The following is a 22,307-nucleotide window of genomic DNA, read 5'->3' on the forward strand; positions in this document are numbered from 1 at the left end:
CCAAGACCTCCTTCAAGAGATTGCAGTAGGTGGCTGTGGTCACTTTAATCCCTTCAGGTACCTTGACTGGGCCAATAAGTCTGTCCCCAATGATACCAGTCCACAATATAACTCCTCCACTCTGTTGACGACATCGTAAACTTTGGTCATGCACATCTCCATACTAGACCCAACTATTTGTCCAACTGTCAGGTCTGTGAAGGGTTGCCCTGGTTTTGTCAGTGAATAGAACACAACTCGTGTCTAACATCATGTACTTTTGGGCCCATTGAAGCTTCAAACTCTTGTGATGGGGCATTAAAGGAGGCAGTTTCAGGGGTTCTTGCATGGAAGCCAAGGTCTCATGTATGCACTTTCTGGTGGTTTTCAGTACAAGGAAGTCTGGAGGTAGTGAAAATAGCTTTGCTTGTTTGTCCAGGTTTTCCATGTAGCTTGCAGCCAATATTCCTTCATCTAGCTGTCGCAGTCTTGGAGGTCCCACAATCCGATTGTTTCTTCCTTGGCAAACAAATTGTCTAACGGTATCCACATGACAACCAAATTTCTCTCCAATGACATGAAGAGAGGTGCCTGTAGCACTTTACTTGAGGATGATACACTTTTCTTCATCATTAAGGCCTTTAAGGTTGGGAACCACTGCTTTAAACCATAAATCTGTTCAATCACAATTCAACAGCAACAAAGCATTAAATCATTTTTGAGAAATAAAGAGTAAAGATCATGATCTTGATGGCTTTTCCAAAGTGTTGTTAATGTGATTGTGGGGAGAAAGACAAACAAAAATATTTAATACAGTCTCATAAGCTAGATTAAATAGGAACAAAGAGAGATGGGTGAGTGCATTGACTGAGCTTGGGCAAAGTTGATATACAGCTTGCTTGTTCAGAAAAGCATAACCTCTTTTAATAGAAAACAGTATGTCTGTAAGCAGATGATTGTAATATATTAGTGAATTGAAGTTTGCCATCTGGATGTTTTCTTTTTTTTGTGGGAAAGGATTTTTGTGTGTGCATCATACATATATATGAAAGTTAACAATTGATGAGAACTAAAATATTTCTGGACTCCAAAGAGGAAGCCTAATATTTGGGATGAGGTTTATATTAAGAATGTCTGGCTATTATGACTGATCAAAGATAACCTCAGCAGGTTTAAGCTCATATGCAAGAATTTCTTTGACATTTGTAGTGATTATTATGATGCTGTTGAAGGAGACTAAGTTGCCATGTATCTATCAGAGAAAGATGCTTAGATATTACTTCATAGAAGCATTGAAAAATCTAGTGTGAGACATTAAGATTGCTTACAGATGACACGTCTGAAGAAAGTTAAGAGGAGTGAAGTGTTGTGTGTGTGAGTTTTCAGCAAGTTCATCATTAATGAACAAAAGAGAAAGTGTAGGAGACATAACCTTGGTATACTAGAGTTGGTTGATTCTAGGTCCAAGTGTGCCTCATACATACATGCTGTGGTAGAGTGGTTTGAGGGGAAACATGAAAGATGAAGTCCACAGGTCAGTAACCTTTCTAGGCAATTGTACAAGGCCAAGTTGAGAGCTTTAATCGTTTTTTGTTGAAATTCTTAGTAAAGTGGTTTCCACAAAGAAAAAAAAAACCCCAGAAAGAGCTTCAGAAGGATAAATGAGGTGTTTATGTTTCCAGGGTTAAAAAGGTGAGAAACAGTCAAGAGTGATGAGGTGGGGTGTCAGTCAGATATGTATCAATGCAGACACCTCAGAATGGCAAAAGATTTGGGTCTGTCTATGATGCTGTATGACAGAGAAACACAAGCAATAAATAAAAATCCTGTGTAGTAATTGGAAAAGAATAATTTAACTGTTTCAATAGATGCACAAAGTTAGCTTATGGGGATGATGTGAGCTTGAGTTATGTTCAGCTTTGCAGAGGAAATGTTGCATGGAGAGTTGCTGTTTTGCAGACATATCTATCTATACAATCAAAGAAAACTAGACATTCAAACAAAAATGAAGATAATGGGTTTCTCTTTTTTACTATTGTTGCATTTGTTGGATAGATAAAATTCAGCTGTTTCCTTCTTGCAAGAAATTAAACATAGATTCAATTCACTGTTTCTCTGACATTTTTTTAACCATAAAGTCTTAAGAAAATGCCTGTGGATTTTTGAATTTTGTTTTACCATCTATAGAAAATGATATTAAAATTTTTTTTTGCTTTTTTAACTCTCTTTATTACGAAATAATTACAAGCTATATTGGATCAATTTTATTAAAACCGTTTATATAAAATGTGATGTATACAAAATAAGCATTTCTCAATTTTTAAATAAATAATGTAACTTTCACTCAATTTTAAGATTATGTAACAACTTTTAGAATTATTTTCTATACCCAGTTTGCCATTAAAAATACTCATTATGTTAAGTTTTCCTCAGGTGTATTTGAAAAAAAAAGAAAAAAACAAAACTTCCTTCTTGTTTTATCTGTACTATAAGAAGTTTGTATAAGGAATGAGCTGGATGATGGGTTATATACTTCACTCATGATGCTATTTATGGTATAGTCGAGCACTGTGACAAACAAATAATTCAAAAAGAGAACCTTCTTATTTTGTAATTACAATTATTTTGAATTACATCTCCAGGTATTATTCTTCTTACCTAGATTGTTAGTTATTTAGTATTTAAGTTATATGGTCTTTCTTTCTGGAATGTTATGATGAACTCAAATGGACCTGTTTAACATACAAAATAATTTCCATTTAGTAAATCCTTTTTGAGCATCACACATTAGCTATTTGAGTTGGGGTTCGTTTACCACTTGGTACACTAGCATACATTTGGTCTTGGAATGAGTCCACATAATCCATACAATAATTATAATGATCTTCCATAGGAACAGGAGTCTCTACAGGAATTTTATGTTGCCATGTTGGAGGTGCACTTTGAACTCCAGAGCGAGTATGAATCCAATGCTTTTGACTGCCTTGTATGTTGTCAGTGTAAATGCTACTTGATGGTCCATGTATGTCATCTTTATGTTTGCTGGGTTGCCAAGAATGAGAAACATCATAACCCTCATCTTGCCAGCTTTCTTGTACAGTACGAGGATATGGAGGAGGAAATTTAGGAACTATTTCAGAATAGTTGCTATCATAGAAGCGTTCATCATTGTTGGACTCTGGAACATAGTTATAAGGTGGATGGCTTGGATGTACAGGAACCCTAAATAAAATAGAAAATGAATACTGAAGAACAAGTTATATTCTTTTCTACTCTAGGTACAATGCCCAAAAGTTTGGGGGAGGGGGGCAGTCAATTAGATTGACCCCAGTATGCAACTGGTACTTAATTTATCGACCCCAAAAGGGCGAAAGGCAAAGTTGACCTTGGCGGAATTTGAACTCAGAACGTAAAGACAGATGAAATACCACTAAGCATTTTGCCCAGGTTGCTAACGTTTCTGCCAGCTTACCGCCTTAGAACAAAGTTATATTATAAGAGAAATTAGTTCTTTGTGGGCAAATGTAGCCGACTGAAAAATAACAAATATTTAAACTTTCAATATAAAATGTGTGCTGTGTGATATAAGAAAACATGATCAAAAGTGATATTTTACAATAAAGCAATAAAGTGATAAAAAATAGAAAGAAGGTAACTGTGATATCTGGTGATGAAAGTGAAGTGATTAAAAATTCATGCATTCTGACATTCAAAGTTGTAACTACAGATTAAACAGTGTAGTGACGAGATGGACACTAGTTGTATAGGCAACATTTAACACAAGTGCAGCTCTTGGTAAACAACTGTGCTTCTGGTGCTCACATAGATGATACAGAAAACTGCAGTATGAAACTCTACCTTCCTTTAACTGCTGGGTTCTTACTCATAAATGGGGTCCTATCCAGGAATTGGAGAAAAGTGCATACCTTTCATGCTGAACAGTCCGAACCCCAGGTGGACGATTCTTATTCACAATAGCATATTCTACCTCTTGGTAAGGAAGCTGGTTAGGATTGGAACTGTAATTGCTCAACTTCTATAAAGATCAAAATGAAATCAATCAACAACTGAAGGGAAAAAAGGTGTGTTTGGCTGTGAAATTGATAATTACATCAAAATGTGGAAAATGGTTGGTATTTTTAATACATTTAAATATTTTTGATTTATATATACAAAACTGCCTATTACAAAAAATTGAATTGAAAAGAAACAAAAGTATGAAGTATCAGCTATAATATTTTATTGATCAGGCTTGTATATAGTTATGGAAGGGATCCATGCATGTGGTAAGCCACACCTCATCAATAAACTTTTCAGGATTAAAACTAAACTGTTTAAATCACAGCTAGTTATTCTTGCCCACATAGTAAGAAGTTTTGAGAAGGCTATGAATACTGAAACTTCTCTTCAAACATATCAATAATGTTTTTTTTAAAATTTAGGCACAAAACCAGTAACATTTTAGGGGAGGGGATAAGTCAATATCACAAACTTGATTGGTACTTTATTTCATCAACCGTGGAGGAATGAAAGCAAAGTTGGCATTTGCAGGATTTGAATTCAAAATGTAAAGAATGGTAACAAATGTAGTAAAGCATTTTTTTTTTTGGTGCTCTATCCAGCTTGACACCTTGAACAAATGCATGGGCAACTGCTGGTCTTCCATAAACAACCTAGCCTGGACTTGTGCCTTGGAGGGTAACTTTCTAGATGCAATCCATAGTCATTCTAGAGGCAATCCCATGGTCATTCATATCCTCAGTAGTCTGTGATTACTGAAGCTATGCAAATGCTTGAAAGAAATGAAACCAGTATCCTCCGCTGGATGGGTAATGTCAGTGTGCATATACAACAGGGTGTAAGTAATTTGAGAGAAAAACTGGGTATACAAAGCATCAGATGTAGCATGCAAAAGAGAGGACTGTACTGGTATGGCCATGTCATGCATATGAATGAAGATAGTTGCACAAGAGATGCCAGTCTCTAATTGTAGAGGGAACCCGTGGAAAGGGTAGGCCCAGGAAGGCATGGGATGAAGTGGTGAGAAAGGATCTAGAGACATCAGGACTCACAGAGGGGATGACACAGGACTGAGACGCATGGCGGTTTGCTGTGCTTGGAAAGACATGTCAAGCTAAGTATAGGCTGTCCCCTGCGTCCCTCTCCAGTTGAGCATTCCTAACCTTGCAGGCTTGTGGGTATTGGTGCCACATAAAAAGCACCTGTACCAGTGCCATGTAAATGCATCCTTGCCAGTGCTGTGTAAAAGCACCCAGCACACTTTGTAAAATGGTTGGCATTAGGAAGGGCATCCAGCTGTAGAAACCGAACCAAAACAGACACAGAGCGTGGGCAGCTCTTCAGCTGGCCAGCACCTGTCAAACCGTCCAACTCATGCCGGCATAGAAAACACGTTAAATGATGATGTTTTACTTCAGATAAAAATAAAAGATGAAGAAGGTGTCCAAAAATTAAGTAACTACTGTCTTTAGACTATAACTATGAATATTGTAAAAGGTACATACTCTCCTCTCCAAATCTTGCAAATGTTTCTCGTATAAATCTTCCGTATCGTCATGAGGGTAACGTCCTTGTCGTTCTTGATGTTTTCTTTGATGGTCCTCTCTTAGCTGCTGGATCTTATCACTGCGATTATTTCCCATACCATTATATGGATAAATGTCCATAGCATGATGCTCTTTTGGGTACACAGCTCTTGGCTTATGAGGTTGAGATTTTACTTGCGACTGTGGTGAACGTTGATACTCAGAGAATCTATGTATATGTAATATATAAAAGAACATTAGTTAAATAACAATGAGGCTTAATTAATGGAATAATATACTCTCACAAAGATTTGCAAAGAGACAATTGGAAAGGTTACAAAAATTAAGGTTATAAACATTTTCATAAATGGTTTATAAACATGCCTTATGGTAAACTAGAATTCTCCTTCAAATCAATGATACATTTTAAAATAATATTTATAAGTATGGGACAATCTGTCAAAAATGATTCTCATGCTTAAATTGTCAATGGTTTCCCCTCTATACCCAATACACAACTCAGATGGTCAAGTGAAGTTTGCTTTGCAATCATAGTATCTTGCGTTTCATTCCATTGCTGACCTCTTGGTCAAAGTCTATTGGATTACAATAATTTTAAGGATCAGCCTTGTCACATTGTGTCATGTTCATTCTGCTTGAAAATTCTGTTTGGAATACATGTATTTGTGGAATACTCAACCACTTACATGCTAACTCAATAGGTTGGCAGTTCAGTTGAATAAGTATTAATAAACTGATGGAATATCCATTTATACACAACCCATTTAACCCTTTAGCATTAAGTTTACTGTCAGCTGTAATGTTAATTTATTCACATTGATTTGAATTAACCATGCATTACCAAGCAGCTTCAAGATTTCAATAATGTGTTTACTTATTTTTAAAATGACATTGTAGGGTAGATGTGAGAGGCAAGATCTGGTTTGAATATATTGTGTTGAGTCAAAAGTTTTGAAATATTTTGGTAACTTATTTGCTTTAGTCATCAAGTTACAACAAAAGTAGCCTTGCATTCAAAGTAGAGGCCATTGTGTTGCACTGTTTGAAGACACCTTTCTGCCATTTCTTTGATCCCATGCTGATACCAGTTCTTGTTCTTTGAGGCATAGAACCCCTTCACTGAAGCTTCCACCTCCTCTTGGTTGATGAATCATCACAAGTGCAGGAAGTGAGCTATGGACCAGAACAAGTAATAATCCAAGGGAACTAGGTCTGGACTATATGCTAGGTGTGGCATTAAATTTGATTCCCTCAAGTTCCTGGAGTTTATTCTGAGCTGTTTGATTTGCATGAGGTCTTGTGTTGTTTTGCTGTAGAAGAGCTCATGTTCTGTTAAACAATGCTGGGTATTTTTTCCACACAATGGCATACATTTGCTCCAGCTGTTGAAAGAACAGGTTGGAATGAACTCATAGAAAATTATTCCCTTATAATTCCACCAGATGCAGAGCATTACCTTGTGTTTGAAACACCTTATTTTGGTGACTGATTCTGGAAGCTGGCCCTTGCTTAACAATGCTTATGCATGTTAGGATTGTGGGAAAAATCTCCCTCAGATTATTACTTGTTCTGTTCCATGGCTCACTTCCTGTGTTTGTGATGCTTCATCAATTAAGAGTGGGTGGAAGCTTCACTAAAGGAGGTCTTCACCTTGTGCAATGCGATGGCCTTTACTTTGAATGCTAGGCTGCATTTATTTTAACTTGACAAATAAAGAAAAATAAGTTACCAAAATATTGCAAAACTTCTGACTCAACACAATAATATAGAATATTTGGACTGCATATGGCAAGTTTAAATGCGAAAGGATTAAAACAAAAAAATTTAAAACAATATGGACTTTACGCGTTCTGAGTGCTGAAATAAGAGTTAGCACATTTTTACTTTAAATATTTTTCTTTTCAACATAAATTTCACTCATAAACTAAAAAATTTTAACATGTAGAGACCAAGTTGAACCAAACATGCAGACTATATTTAGAAATGAACCCAGACTAAGCTGAATCAAGGACTCAGTGGATGGTTTTATAGTATTGCAATTCAAAGTACCAAATAGTTCCATAATGGATGTAATGCTTCCATGTGAAGTAATAATCTTCCTGTCTTTTGAACTACAGCCTGGATATATGTGCAGAGAACTGGAAGCAACATATACTGTATGAACAAGCCTTTTGCTTGCATAGATCATGCAACGTATCAAGAGGCCTGAAGATGCTTTCATGATGGACTACAAGCAAATAGTATCACCCACATGAGCAAGGGCATTGTTTACAACAATGAACACACATGAAGGCAAGGAAAATTACAAACTCACTAACACATACATATATACACATGTGTGTGTTTATATATAAATGGCCAGGGTTCAATTTCCCACTTGGGAAATACTTATTCAGGCTGACCAGAGCCTTGTGAGTGAATTTGGGGGATGGAAACTGAAAGAAGCCTGTTGTATATGCGTATATAAATATATCTATCTGTGCATGTCTTTGTGTCTATATTTGTCCTCCGTACTGCTTGACAACTGGTGTTAGTGTGTTTACAGCCCTGTAACTTAGTGATCTGGCAAAAGAGACTGATAGAATAAGTACCAGGTTTTAAAAGAAAAAATAAGTACTGGGGTCGATACATCTGACTAAAAAGATTTTTCAAAGCAGTGTCCCAGCATGGCTGCAGTCTGATGACTGAAACAACTAAAAGAATTACTAATATTATCTGTTCTTCAACAAATTTTTTTTAAAGCTTTAACTTTCTCATATTAAAACTACTTCAATCCAAATCAACAAAGGTTGTATAACCCAGTAGTCAGCTTTGACCAAGTAGTTCTATATCAAACAGGTAGTGGACAACTGATAACTCCATCTTCCCAGTTATACCATGTCTCCACCTAGCTGACTAAAAAAAAAAGCCTCTATGCAGTCACTCAGCCTACAAGAAATTGCAGTCAAATCTTTCACAAACACTAACTTACCATCTTAAAAAATTATACAATGACAGAACAAAGCTAACAAAGGTTGCTCAAACAGCTTGAAATGGCAGCCTAATCTTCCTCAAGTCATACCCTACAGTCTTAGAAAAGAAGACAATTTAATAGACCAAGATATACGATACTCCGTACAAAGTTGGATTGGCTGTAGTTGGAATTTGCTAAAACAAAATATCAATCTTTACTTATTCTGATCTCCTCGGGGATTTTTCCAATTTTTGTCCATTTCTAATATTTCAGAAGGTGGTTTTTCATTTTTCTGTTTGCTTGCATTTTCATTTGAATCTTTGCTTCCTTTGTCTTCTTTGTTACTTTTATTAAACCTGGTAAAATAAGCCACAAATAAAATCTTATACTTTCCAAGGAATGTGTATTTCATAATGTTATAATAGACATTTTCAATGGCAAAAAAGACTAATATTTAATAAACATCCTAACAGTACCTATTATTTTGGGTAGACCCTGAAATAGAATATGTAACTTATAGATTTTAAGCATAAAAGATTTAAATTAATCTCAATCAATTTTAATAAAAGCATAAATTATATTAAAATACAATTTCAAAAAATAAAAGAAGTTAAACTTCAAATAACTTTTAGTTAATATTTTTTAATTGAAAATAATCATATCAATAATATTTATTAGGTGAATCTTTTGTTATTATAAATAGGTTATGTCATACTTGAAAATTCCTTTAAGAAATCCACCACTTTTACGATTGTCTCGCTCCTTCTTCTTGTTTACTTTTGGTTGAGAATTTTCTTTAATATTAGGTGCATCAGTGTTTGAAATGGAAGTATAAATGGGATGTGGGGCATAATTTTGGCCCACAACTGAACCAGAATCACTGTTTTCTTCTTCCACTATAGAAAAAAAAAAGTATTACATCTTTACAATCATCATTTAATGTCTGTTTTCCATAAAATATTTTATAAAAGACACACACACTTGTTAACATGCTATTCTAAAAACAGCATGTTAGAATATATATGCTAAAGTTATATACATCATCATCATTTAATGTCTGTTGTCCATGCTGGCATGGGTTGGACAGTTTGACCAGAGCTGGTAAGCCAAGGGGCTGTACCAGACTTCTCTCTGATTTGGCATGGTTTCTACAGCTGGATGTCCTTCCTAATGCCAACCACTCTGAGAGTGTAATGAGTGCTTTTACATGCCACTGGCACATCTTCCATGACTATGATTTCACTTGGCTTGATGGGTCCTCTACTTAAGCACAGCATATTGCCAAAGGTTTTGGTCATTTGTCAATGCCTCTTTGAGGCCCAACACTCAAAAGGTGCATTTTATGTGCAGATGATAAAAATACTTTTTCTACTTTCCACTGGATTGGCCAGAAAATCTGTGCTTTTTTTTTTAGCAAAAATAAGACAAAATTTTAAACACAAAGTGATTTATTTAATCAATGATATAATTACCATTTTGTTCCAATATCTTTTGCTATCTTGTGGACAGATCCATTATTCCTTGCTCAAAGACTTTCCTGTCCATTCAATGAATTTTTAAGAAAGTGAAACAGGTGGAAATCTGAAGGCACAAGGCTGAGCAAATGTGGAGGGTGTAGCACTTCTGCTGCATCTGCAAAGAAGTGTGCAGTCTAGCATTGTCATAATGAAAGACAATGCCTTTATGATTAGCAAGTGTTGAATGTTTCTGATGGATTACCATGTTTAATCTGTCCAGCTGGTCACAGTACACAGCTAAACTGATGGTCCTGTTCATGGGAAGAAGCTCCTAAAAGATGACACCCTTCCAATCCCACCAAATTGAAAGTGTAGCCTTTGAGTGAAGTACTGCTTTGGAGGTTGTTTGTCGTGGTTCAATGCATGTCCTTCGTGATTGTTTGCATTTCACATTGTTATAGACGATGCATTTTTCATCTCCTGTCACAAATGTCTTAAAAAAAGGATTGTTTTCTTCATGTTTCCACAACAAATTGTACACAGAAATCTGTTGGGTGAGGTTAGTCTCATCAATTGATGTAGTCTCATTCAAGCCTGCTGATGTTACCAAGTTGATGTAGATGGTTTTCAACACTTGATTTGGACATTTGTTGAATATCTGCAATCATCCTAGATGGGAGTTGGTGCTGCTCTTAATTTTGGTTGGCTGGCCAGAGTGAAGTGTATCATATTTCCCCAACAAATTGTACATGTACACAAATATCAATGTAAACACACAGCACATTGGTAAAAACTAATTTATATGTGCATACATATTTGTACATTGACAAACATAAACACAATCTGTTGGGTGAGGTTAGTCTCATTCAATTGATGTGGGACCCAATCATCAAGTCTGCTGATGTAACCAAGATGATGCAGATGGTTTTTAACACTTGATTTGGATATTTGTTGAATATCTGAAATCATCCTAGTTGGGGGTTGGTGCTGCTGTTCATCTTAGTTATCTAGAAACAAAATTTCCCTATCAGAATTCTGAAAATGACTTCTGGCATGAACAATTTGTAACAGCATCCCTTTTGTATGCAGCCCATATCTTCCTGCAAGTTTCCACTATCTTCTTGTTTTCTTGCCTTTTTTAAAATAAAAAGATATGAAGGGTTGACTATGTTTGTTTTGGTTCTCCATTTTCAAGGTGATCTCAAGAACACAAAATACAACCTGTCTCATCGCATGTTTGCATTGAATTATATTGCTATGTCGAAGTGTCAGGAATCTAATGAGTGCACATGTGTACACACACACACACACTCTCTCTTTCTTTCAAGGACTGGGTGTGTAGCAACCATTTTGTATTTCTGAAAAAGGTCTTGCTTTCAAAGAAGTGATTGGTGTAATGAGATAGATGGAGAGAATGATTAACTTATTTTAACCGTACACACATATATAAATACATGCACAAATATATTGATGAAAAACATGATATATCCACATACATACACATGTACACAAATATCAATGTAGACACACAACACATTGGTAAAAACTAATTCATACTTGGTATATATATATGTGCATACATATTTGTACATTGACAAACATATACACACATTGAAAAATGAAATATCCCAAATGGTGATAAACATAAACTATCCAGCTTACATATATTCAAAGAAGCATATTGTCAAAACTTTACAACACAACTTCTTATAATATACACATACTCACACATAGTCACATATGCCTAGAACCACACTAATAGCTTAGGAGTGATTTCTTGGTTTTCTGGGAATTGATTTTGATAAAACTTTTCTCAGCTGGTTTGCACACTATGGCAATACCGTTGTTACGTTTTCATTATTCTGTGTAATGTTCTTCCTTTTTTATTGCAGATTCTTCAGTTTTTAGATGAACCACGCTAATAGGCATTTCTCCTCTCTAAGAACAATGGGATGTGGAAAAGGCCTTGATGATAAAGAAAAGTCTGTCATCATCAAGGAAAGTTCTAAAGGCACCTCTCTTCATGTCGATGCGGAGAAGTTAGGTTGTTGTGTGGACACAGCTAGACGATTCCTGAAGGACCCTTTGCCAAGGAAGAAATGATCTGATTGTGGGACCTCTAAGGCTGTGACAGCTAGGGATTTAAGGAATATTGGCTGCAAGGTACGTGGGAAACCTGGACAAACAAGCAAAGCCATTTGCACCACCTCCAGACTTCCTCATGTACTGAATACCACCAGAAAGTGCATCCGCAGGACAATGGCTTCCATGCAAGAACCTCTGAAACTGCCTCTTTTAATGCCCCATCACAAGGTAAATGGTTGGGTCTAGTTTGGAGGTGAGCATCACCAATGTTTACGACATCAACAACAAGGTGGAGGAGTCATATTGTGGGCTGGTATCTTTGAGGACAGACTTGTTGGCCCAGTCAGGGTGCCTGAAGGGGTTAAAATAACTGCAGTCGCCTACTGCAATCTCCCTGGCTAGATGACATACTAAAGAATCTCACATTCATACATGACAAACTGCCCATTCCATTCTCCTCTCACCCTCCTTTATACCTTCAGCTCCGACTCTTCCAGTTACTCCCCTCCCTCCCCTCCTCTCTGTAAATACAATTTTATCACTCAAACCACTTCTGCAGCTATCCCACAACTTTTTATTCATTTCTTACCTTCAACCTATTTGAAAATTTGAGTATGTTAACACCTCATTCCACTACCATCATTCCTTTCATCACTCTCCCTCCTAGTTTTCTTTTTTTTAACCCTAGCTCTTATCATTGTCATGGCTTCAACCCACCTGCCCTTAATAAGTCTACATTATACAGTAGACACACAAACATTAACTTATTTTAAATTACCCACAGATATGTTATAGTTATATCAACATTTTCCGACTGTGTACAACATAACTATATATTTGGGTGTAAAATATATAATATAAACAATTTTTAAAAACAATCAAAGGAAACTAGGAGCCAGGTATATTTAACTAAGGGAGAAGCAGAAAAGAAGAAGTTTGCCAATGTTCTGTGGTGTGAGGACCAGAAGCTTCAAGTGTTTCAGATGTTGTTGGAGAGAGGTGTGTTTGTATGGATGATGGTTCATTTGCACTTAGTGATTCTGCAAAGAAAGAGGCTTGGAAGTGTCACTATGAAAGGTTGCTAAATGTAAAGAATGCATGGGAGAAGGAGAGTAATATGTGAACCCAAAAGAGGACCAGCTATCCGAAAAAACAGCAGATTGGTACATAAAGTAATTAAGGATGTGGAGACAGGGAAAGCCTCTGGCCCATCAAGAACTGTTGCTGAGATGCTTAAAATGTCTTACAGAGTGGGATATAGCCTGGTAACCCATACAGTTAATCAAGTTGTCCATGAGGGAGTCATACCCAATGACTGGTGTAGCAGTATTACAGCCAACTGCTATGAAGGTAAAGGTGATGCCTTAGACAGAAATTGCTGGGCCAGGACATGAAAGTTACAGAGAGAATCCTAGCTCAACTAATTAGGATGAGAGTTAGCTTAGATGAGATGCAGTTTGGTTTAGTTCCAGGATGAAGCACTACTGATGCTATCTTCCTAGTAAGGCAACTGCAGGAGAAGCATTTAACAAAAAATAAACCTTTACACTTGTTTTCTGTTTACATGGAGAAAGCCTTTGACAAGGTACCCTGTTCCTTTATCTGATAGTCAATACAGAAGCTAGGGATAAATGAGTGGTGGTGAGAGCTGTACAAGCCATGTACAGGGATGCTGTTAATAAAGTGAAAGTCAGCAATAAGTAAAGCAACAAATTTAGTGTACAGGTAGGAGTTCATCAAGGATCAGTATTCAGTCCCCTCTTGTTTATCATAGTCCTCCAAGCCATAACAGAAGAATTTAAGACCAATGACCTTGTTCTTATTGCTGAATCATTACCAGAACTAGAGTAGAAATTTCATGTGTGGAAGCTTGGAATTTAAGGACATTAGAGTTAATTTGACAAAAACCAAAGTTCTAGTAAATATGAAAGCAGATGAATCACTAATCCCTTCAGGAGATGAACTTGTTCTATATGTAGAAATGGTGTAAATAGAAATTCCATACAGTGTACCCAGTGCAAGCTATGGACACATAAGAGGTGCAGTGGTATTACAAGAAGGTTAACAGAGGAAGTAGTCTTTGTGTGTGGCAGATGAGCAGGCACAATAAATACTAAGAATGTACAGGAAATAGATTAGGGCAGGGTGGGTGGGGAGATCCTTAGAAGTAGCAGAAAGCTTCCATTACCTAGGTGACCAAGTTAGCAGTGGAGGAGGATGCTCTGAAAGTGTAATTGCCAGAATAAGAATGGGCTGGGCAAAGTTCAAAGAACTACTATCTTTTTTGGTAACAAATGGACTCTCCTTGAGATTGAAAGGAAGATTGTATAATACCAGTGTATAGACAGCTATTATACATGGCAATGAAACATGGGCTGTGACTGTAGAGGACATCAGATGTAGTATGCAAGAGAGAAGACTGTGTTGGCTGACCTCTAATTGTGGAGGGAACCTGTGGGATGAAGTGGTGAGAAATGATCTTCAGATGTTGAGCCTCACAGAGGAAACAGTAAGGGACCAAAACTTGTGGCGATTTGCTATGCTTAAGACATGTGAAGCCAAGTAAAATTGTGGCCATTCATATATACAGGCATGTCCTTTACAGCTTCTCACACACATACACACACAATCTGCCTTTTGTCAAAACTCTCCCATAACCCATCTTCCCAACACCTACCCACCATTCCACAATCCACTGCAGGTCCCTCCACTCTCACTCATATGCCAAACTGCACAATCTCCATGCCCTCACATATCTAATATACCCCAGTCTCCACCACTCCAACTTCTCTCACCATTACTTGTTACAGTACCTCTTCCCCTTTCCTAAACAGCTCCCCTTACACTCTTATGGAACATTCCCCTCAATCCCCTCAATAACACATGCACCCCACCCACTCTACTCTCTGGGTAGGTCCGAATGCAGCACCATCTATTTCTCTCTCTCTCAATTTTTCTCTCTAACTCTTATCTCTTCTTCCTTTTCCTAATGGGACAGCCAAGTGTCTCCTCTATAATAAGACACCCATCTATCATATTCTAACCACTTACCTCGTACACAATCACTTCCCTCAGTTCCACTTTTCTCTCAGCTGAGAGGTCTCCACCTTGCAAGTTACTTGGCGACTCCGATGGTATTGGTACCATGTAAAAAGCATATGATACACTCTCTAAGTGGTTGGCACAAGGAAGGGTAACTAGCCTTAGGAAACATGCCAAAGCAGACAATGGATCCTAGTGCAACTGGAAGACAGATGTTAAATAATAATGATGATTAGGTTTCTATATATTATTTGGTCCCAGGTTGTTATATAATCCCTTAATCATAGATCTAATCTAATTGAGTTAATCTACAATCAAAGGCACTTTTATAATAACCATCCTGTCTTTTTCTTACAAGACAGTGCACCCAATATGGCATTATTCAATGCACCCTTCTTTTCTAAGATGGCAGGGTTTGAGCTGAGGGAATTAATAGCTATTTTTAACAGGTTGATTGACCATGTATAGATTCTCTCATCAGCTTGAGTTCTCTTGTTGCCTTGTATACATCCATATATCATGTGTATGTTTATGTATGTGCATATTCTAATATCATTACAATATATTAATATTTTAAGTTTTCAATTGTTATTATGATCTACAATCATTTTAAGAATTTTCTTTGGGTACAAGTAAATCCCTTCTAGGTTCAAATCCAAATCCTACTGGGATGTACATTTGAACTTAAGAAGAATAAATGCTAGTGTTCAGAGTATTTTCAGCATCTCACTGTCCTTGTTTTCATAAAAAAATATTTCGTCTTTAGTTAAATTGGTTTTCCATTAACATTCTCTTTGGTATAGAATAATAAACGAAAAGCACATATATTTACTAACACAACATTTAAAAATAATTAGATTCCTATTAAAAAAAGATGCACAATATATCAATATGAAATTGTATACAGTGAATAACTTACAAGTTTCCATATTCTGTGAAAGATGAGGAACTTCATAAGATCGGTCAACAGCTGCACGAAAACTCTCATTGCACATATGAGCTCTGTTAACTCGCTCAACTGCCCAAAATGGTGGCGCAGCATTTTCAAAAACATTGTCAGGTGTCGGTAAACTTTCCATAGAACTGGAACGTTTTCTCAGACCCATGTTTGGATGAGACACTCGAGGTGACACTACAAAAATAAAGAACATTTTTTAAGAATGAATTAAACACAGTAGTTTATTCAATAGTTTTTTATTCAAAAGCGTAGCATTGATATTCATATTATATGTGTGTGTCAATTTTGAAGATAAAAGCTACATTCATTTATTAAAGTTGAATGAAGTATTTTGAACATTTTGTTAATGTTGGGGAAGATAATTTAGTAAAAAGAGATGGAAAACATAGTTAAATGGAGAAGGAAGATTTTCTTATTTCTTTATTGCCCACAAGGGGCTAAACATAGAGGGGACAAACAAGGACAGACAAAGGGATCAAGTTGATTACATCGACCCCAGTGCGTAACTGATACTTAATTTATTGACCCCGAAAGGATGAAAGGCAAAGTAGACCTCGGTGGAATTTGAACTCAGAATGTAAAGACAGACAAAATACCACTAAGAATTTCGCCCAGCATGCTAACGTTTCTGCCAGCTCATCGCTAGAGAAGGAAGATTTTCTGTCATACTCACACTTCAACAACTAACATTTTAAGCTTGAAGCCACTAAGAAGGATGGGATATGAGATATTGTCATTCATAAATCAGCAGTGTAAATAAATTGATCTCAGCTAAAAATCAAAACTAATTCAAAAACTCACTTGACATAAGAGGTGCTTGTTACAAATAAGGAAATTAATTTTTTGTGTAACATATCCCAAGAATAGGGCATTTCTGTTATACTGAATTTTACAAACTAACTCATCAATAATTACATCAGCCAAACTATTTTCTCTGCTTTTTTGGTTTGTATTATTGATCAGTGTATGAACAAGACCAAAACATTTGCAATATACAATCATTCTTAAAATAGGTACTGAAAGGAGACATTTCACGATCTTGGAATGTCAAGCTTCAATCTTCTCATAAGCAAACCCTGTATTATAAAGAAGTGTTTGCAATATAACAATATCAGTACAGATCACAGTGGGAAGGGATTATGTAATAAGGAATTCTAATTGTAGAATAAAGCCTTATAAACTTATAGTCACCACAATCAATACTGGCGCAATGAATTGTAGGTTTGGTAAGATTGTTGAAATGCTAGTGTGGAGGCATGTGGATGTATGCTAGAGGTATAGTGAAGGGGAATCTCAGCTGGACAAAGAACATAGATACAAATTCTTCTGTGTAGGCAATAGTAATGGGATGGGTGGTGTAGCTATACTTTTGGCAGGGAAATAGGTTGATAAGATGATCAAGGTAGTTGTGTGATAAGATTGTTAAGCTAAGACTAGTCTTGGAGAAAGTAACAGCGAGATCTCTGCATGTGCTTCACATATTGAACAGGTAGAAGAACAGAAAGACTTTCTATGAGTCTTTTTTGTAGATTACCTCAATGACAAAAGACAAAGATTTTATCATAGCTGGTGACTTTAATGGATGTGTTGGGGCAGTACCCCAGTAGATTTCATGGCATGCAGGGAGGTTATGGATTTGGTTCTAGAAATGAGGAGGGAACAAGGTTGCTGGAGTTCTATGATGCAAATAACTTGTTGATCTGCAACACTAACTCCAGGAATCACCTAACAGCCTGGTGGGTGCATAAGCCAGAGTCTCATCAGAAACAGGGATAGACAGTTGCTTGTGAATGCAAAGTCCTCCCCTAGTGAAGAATGTACATCTCAATATAGGTTACAGACTAGTGACTTTAGGCTTAGGGCTAGAAGAACTCAGAGACACAAGCTAGTTTGGAAAAGTAAAATATGAAATCTTAAAGATCCATTAAACAATCAGAAGTTAGCGACAACTAGAAGTAAGAGAAAACAGACTCAGGGCTGCAGACAGAAGTTTTAGCTGGGGCAAGGTTTCAGCCAGATCAAGGGTAACATGACGGTGGAGCAGTGAGGTAGACATAAAAGTGAAGAGAAGAGGCAAGCTTGGAAAGACTAGAAAAATTGGAACAGCAAAAAATTACATCAGGTAGTTTGAAAGGACACTAAATGACATGTATTTAGCAAGGGAAGAAGCAGAAAGGAAGAAGTTTGCTAATATCCTACAGCACAAGCATCAGAGGTGTGAGGTGTCTCAATTACAAAATAGTGTATTAGAGAATCGAGATGTTGTGAGAGAGAAGTGTGTATGGATGAGTAATGATATGCTTGCTCTCAGTAATTCTGAAGAGCCATGGAAGTGTTATGATGAAAGGTTATTAAATAATGAGAATGTCTGGGAGAAAGAGGATCTTTCCAATGTGGAACAACAGAGGTAGAAATTACTACTGAGCTGCTTAAAATATCTGGCAGAGTGGGATATGCTCTAGTCACATATATTGTTAATCATGTTATTCAGGAAGGGAACAAAAAATTTTTTTTGTCATGCTTAAACTTTTTCAGCTGATTTAGGGTAATTTTAGGGTGCTGAATCCAAATCTGACATCAGTTTTCAGACAACACGTGTAATTTTTTTAGTTATTTACAGCATCAGATTTTCCAACCAATTGATAATATTGACAAAGTAGTGGGCTATTTGCTTTCGATTTTCATTCATATACTCATCACTGAAATATAAATAAGTGCTAATAGAGGAAAATGTACACTATCTGTTAAATTGCCACACAAGATGAGAATTTATTTTACTTTGTTATCGCTGTAGTTACAGTAAAGTTCTCACAGTAGGCTATTGATATTAGGTTATAGTAAGTCACTCAGATTCCCTTTTCTTGATAACTGCTGGTGCTGTTAAAACAAAGTACATCAAATAAGAGAGCTAGGTTATATGAAAAGTAGTTTAGTAGTAAGTTTAATTATTTATTAAAGTGATCAATGTTTGAAATTTAGAGATGGAAAAAATTGTTTTGAGATAGTTATAGCTTCAGTACATTTTGATGTTTTACAGTAACATTTACAGTTGATTAATTTTATATTTTAGTATATTTTGTGAATGAATTTTTGAAAGCTTATAAACTTGGTGCAAGGATGTCTCTAAAAATTCATTTTCTCTGCTCACATCTTGACTTTTTTTTAACCAATATGGGTGATGTAAGTGATGAGCATGGTGAACGGTTTCATCAAGAAATCAAAGAGCTAGAAAGCTGCTACAGTAGCTGACTTACACCAAACGTGCTGATGGATTACTGTTGGTTTTTAAAACGAGAAACAGACATGCAACATAAGCGTAAAGATGTCAAAGCTATTTTTGAAAAACATAAAATTAATAATATTCACTTTACACTTTTGTTTCATGTTTTATTGGTTTTAGAGCTACTTGTCCACCTAGTTGCTATTGTTGTTATACCAAATAATGGTAATTTATACTTCACATTATTGTAATTTTGATAGCAGTATAATAATGATAGCGCAAAAATGTGACATGCTAGAGCAAAAATGATTGCAGATTCGGAATCAGATGCAGTTTGGTTTCATGCTAAGGAGAAATACTTAGACAACTGCAGAAGTATCTAAGAGCAAACTATTATATTTAGTATTTGTTGACCTGAAGAAAGCTTTTGACAAAGTCCATCACACTGTGATGTAGTGGTCTCTGAGAAAGATAAGGGTAGATAAATGGCTAGTGAAAGCCATAAAAACCATGTACAAGAGTGCTGTCAGTAAAGTGAGAGAGTCAACCATGAGTTCAGTGATGAATTTAGAGTATAGGTAGAAGTTTGGAAGAGCTTGATGCTCAATCCCCTTCTATTCATCTATCTTCTAGGCCATAACAGAGGAATTTAAGACCAGCTGACTAGGAAATATTACATGCTGAAGATCTCATTCTCATAGTAGAATCTGTAATAGAATTAGAAAAGAAATTCCAGGTGTGGAAGCAAAACCTGGAATCAAAGGACCTTAAAATTAACTTAGCAAAGACCAAAATTCTAGTAAGTAGGGAAACAGGATTTTACTCTCTTCGGGTAATGACCCAGCTTGATATGGAGAAAAGGTGTAGGCAGAAACTCCACATGATGTACCCAGCACAAGCAATGTATGACCAAGAGGTGCTGTTGAATCATAGGAAGACTAATGGAGTGTTTATATGTGTAGAATGTGCAGGAGCAATAAACACTAAACACATAAAGGAAATAAATTTTCTCAAATGTCCTGGAAGTAGTAAAGTAGTTTCTGTTACCTAGGTAACAATGGAGGACGGTGTTTTGAAAGTATAGTTGCTAGACTAAAAATAGGATAAAATTCAGAGAGCTATAACCCCTGTTAGCAATAAAAAGATTTTCTGTCTTTGAGTGAAAGGCAGATTGTATAATGCTGGTGTATAATGAAGCTTGTAGAAGAATACATGGGATGAAGTAGTGGAAGCAGATCTCATGATGCTAAGCATCACAGAGGACTGAGACAGTTGGCAACTTGTTGTGCTCAAGAAGACCTATCCACCACAACATAAATGAGGTCCTAAATACATTGTCTATACTTATATGTGCTTGGCCCTGCCCCTATATTCATTCTGTCCCATCAACCATTTGCCACATCTTATCTCCTTCACTTCCCTACCTTCACCCAACATTCATCCCTCCTCAGCACATATTCCCTCATCCTTTGTGCTACCAGTTACCCACCCCTGGAACTGCTGCATAATCATTCCCACCCCTTCTCACAATATTTTCACCCATTACTTCCTTTCTGTACCTTCACTTATCCCATACTTCATCTTAAAACCTCACATCTGCTATCATTTTCAATGCCCTTTCGCATCCACCATCATGCACCACTTACTGTGGCCACCTTTATATACCTCTACATCTCCCTTCCCATTGCTCCTGCATCTTGCTCATTGGCTTCTACTTCTTGATCTATCATCCCTGAGTCATTTCTATATTTCAAGCCACACTCCCAGCTATGTTCATCACACTACATTTACCTTTACCCCATCTTTAATTATCTGATAACTTCATATTCACACTCTTATAACCCCACCTCACTCATCGTTCCTCTTTCTGATCTACTGTTCATATTCTCTTTTGTGTTCACCTCCTTGAGGGTTTACCCTGACAATCCTACCACTTTCACATTATCTTCTTCCCACCCTTAGCTAAGCATCTTCTCTATAGCAATACACTTGCACCTGATTTGCTATTATACTTCAACCTCTAAACTGTTATCATAAAGCACCCCCACCCGCAATTACTCCTACTTAGTCAAGGGTTTTATTCCTTTCCTTGTTTTTTTCTCATCTCACAAGTGACTTAGTGATCTCATTGGTATCAGTGACATGGAAAATGTATCCAGTACACACAGTAAAGTGGTTGAAATTAGGAAAGACATCCAGATGTGGAACCTATGCCAAAACTGACATTGGAGATCAATGCAGCCCTGTGGCTAACCAGATCCTGTCAAACTGCTAGCATAAAAAAATGTATGGTAAATGATGATGCTGCTTTTGAGGAGGAGGCTACCTCTGTACCCTCCTAGGATTTACATAATAATTACTAATATTTTGTAACCTGAACACTGAAAAACAGGAAAATAATGTGAACAGAATTTAATAAATATATACACACATAACTTGAAGCAAATTTTTAAAGGTAGAAAAAATAAATGATGTATCACTGATAAAATCAATAAAGTTCATAAAATTATGTGAAGTATAAATTGGTTAGCATGCCTAATTAATAACTACTTCTACCTTATTACAAGTGCAATTATTTTTTTTATATAAGCATGCATCAAGACAACATTGCAAATAATGCAGCTAATTAAGAAAAGAATATAGCATTAAATCCTATAGAACAAATTCAGTCTATTGAGAAAACATTGCAACAGAAAATAATGTTCTTTGAAGAATATTTGAATTAGCTAACAGTGGTGTTTGATACAGTAGAATAATTTACAAACATTATGTTACTGTTGGTTAAAGTACTTTACTTTTCATATCAATGTAATTTCATTCATGGAGAATTTGAAATGATCATCATTCTTTCAAGCATTGACCTTATGAGTTTCTTTTTAGACTTGTAAAATGAGTTGATATTGGAATGTACAAAACTCAAAGTATCAAAATCCAAAGAATTAAAATATATCATGAAAAGGTGAAAAAACAATGTAAGTATTGCAAGAAAAATATAAATGCACTAGTTCAGTTTTATACTTCAGATTATACTTCAACTCAAGAGAAA

General features: G+C 36.2%; 1 protein-coding gene across 42 annotated transcripts in view; it reads right to left on the reverse strand.

Annotated features, from left to right (window-relative positions):
* Window positions 1-2,181: 2,181 nt before the first annotated feature.
* LOC106873313 (partitioning defective 3 homolog) overlaps window positions 2,182-22,307 on the reverse strand; it is a 220,470-nt gene continuing 200,344 nt past the window's right edge. For all 42 annotated transcript variants that reach the window (XM_089358161.1, XM_089358150.1, XM_089358156.1 and 39 more), the window contains 6 exons: window positions 16,003-16,215; window positions 9,215-9,395; window positions 8,718-8,855; window positions 5,505-5,754; window positions 3,906-4,015; window positions 2,182-3,201 (listed from right to left, as the gene is read on the reverse strand). In XM_089358161.1, the coding sequence (XP_089214287.1) occupies window positions 2,760-3,201; window positions 3,906-4,015; window positions 5,505-5,754; window positions 8,718-8,855; window positions 9,215-9,395; window positions 16,003-16,215 (1,334 nt within the window). In that variant the 3' untranslated portion in view covers window positions 2,182-2,759. The remainder of the gene's footprint in view (window positions 3,202-3,905; window positions 4,016-5,504; window positions 5,755-8,717; window positions 8,856-9,214; window positions 9,396-16,002; window positions 16,216-22,307) is intronic.

This window comes from Octopus bimaculoides, chromosome 9, assembly GCF_046866305.1.
Source record: "Octopus bimaculoides isolate indiv1 chromosome 9, ASM4686630v1, whole genome shotgun sequence".
In the NCBI taxonomy this organism is placed as follows: Eukaryota; Metazoa; Mollusca; class Cephalopoda; order Octopoda; family Octopodidae; genus Octopus; species Octopus bimaculoides.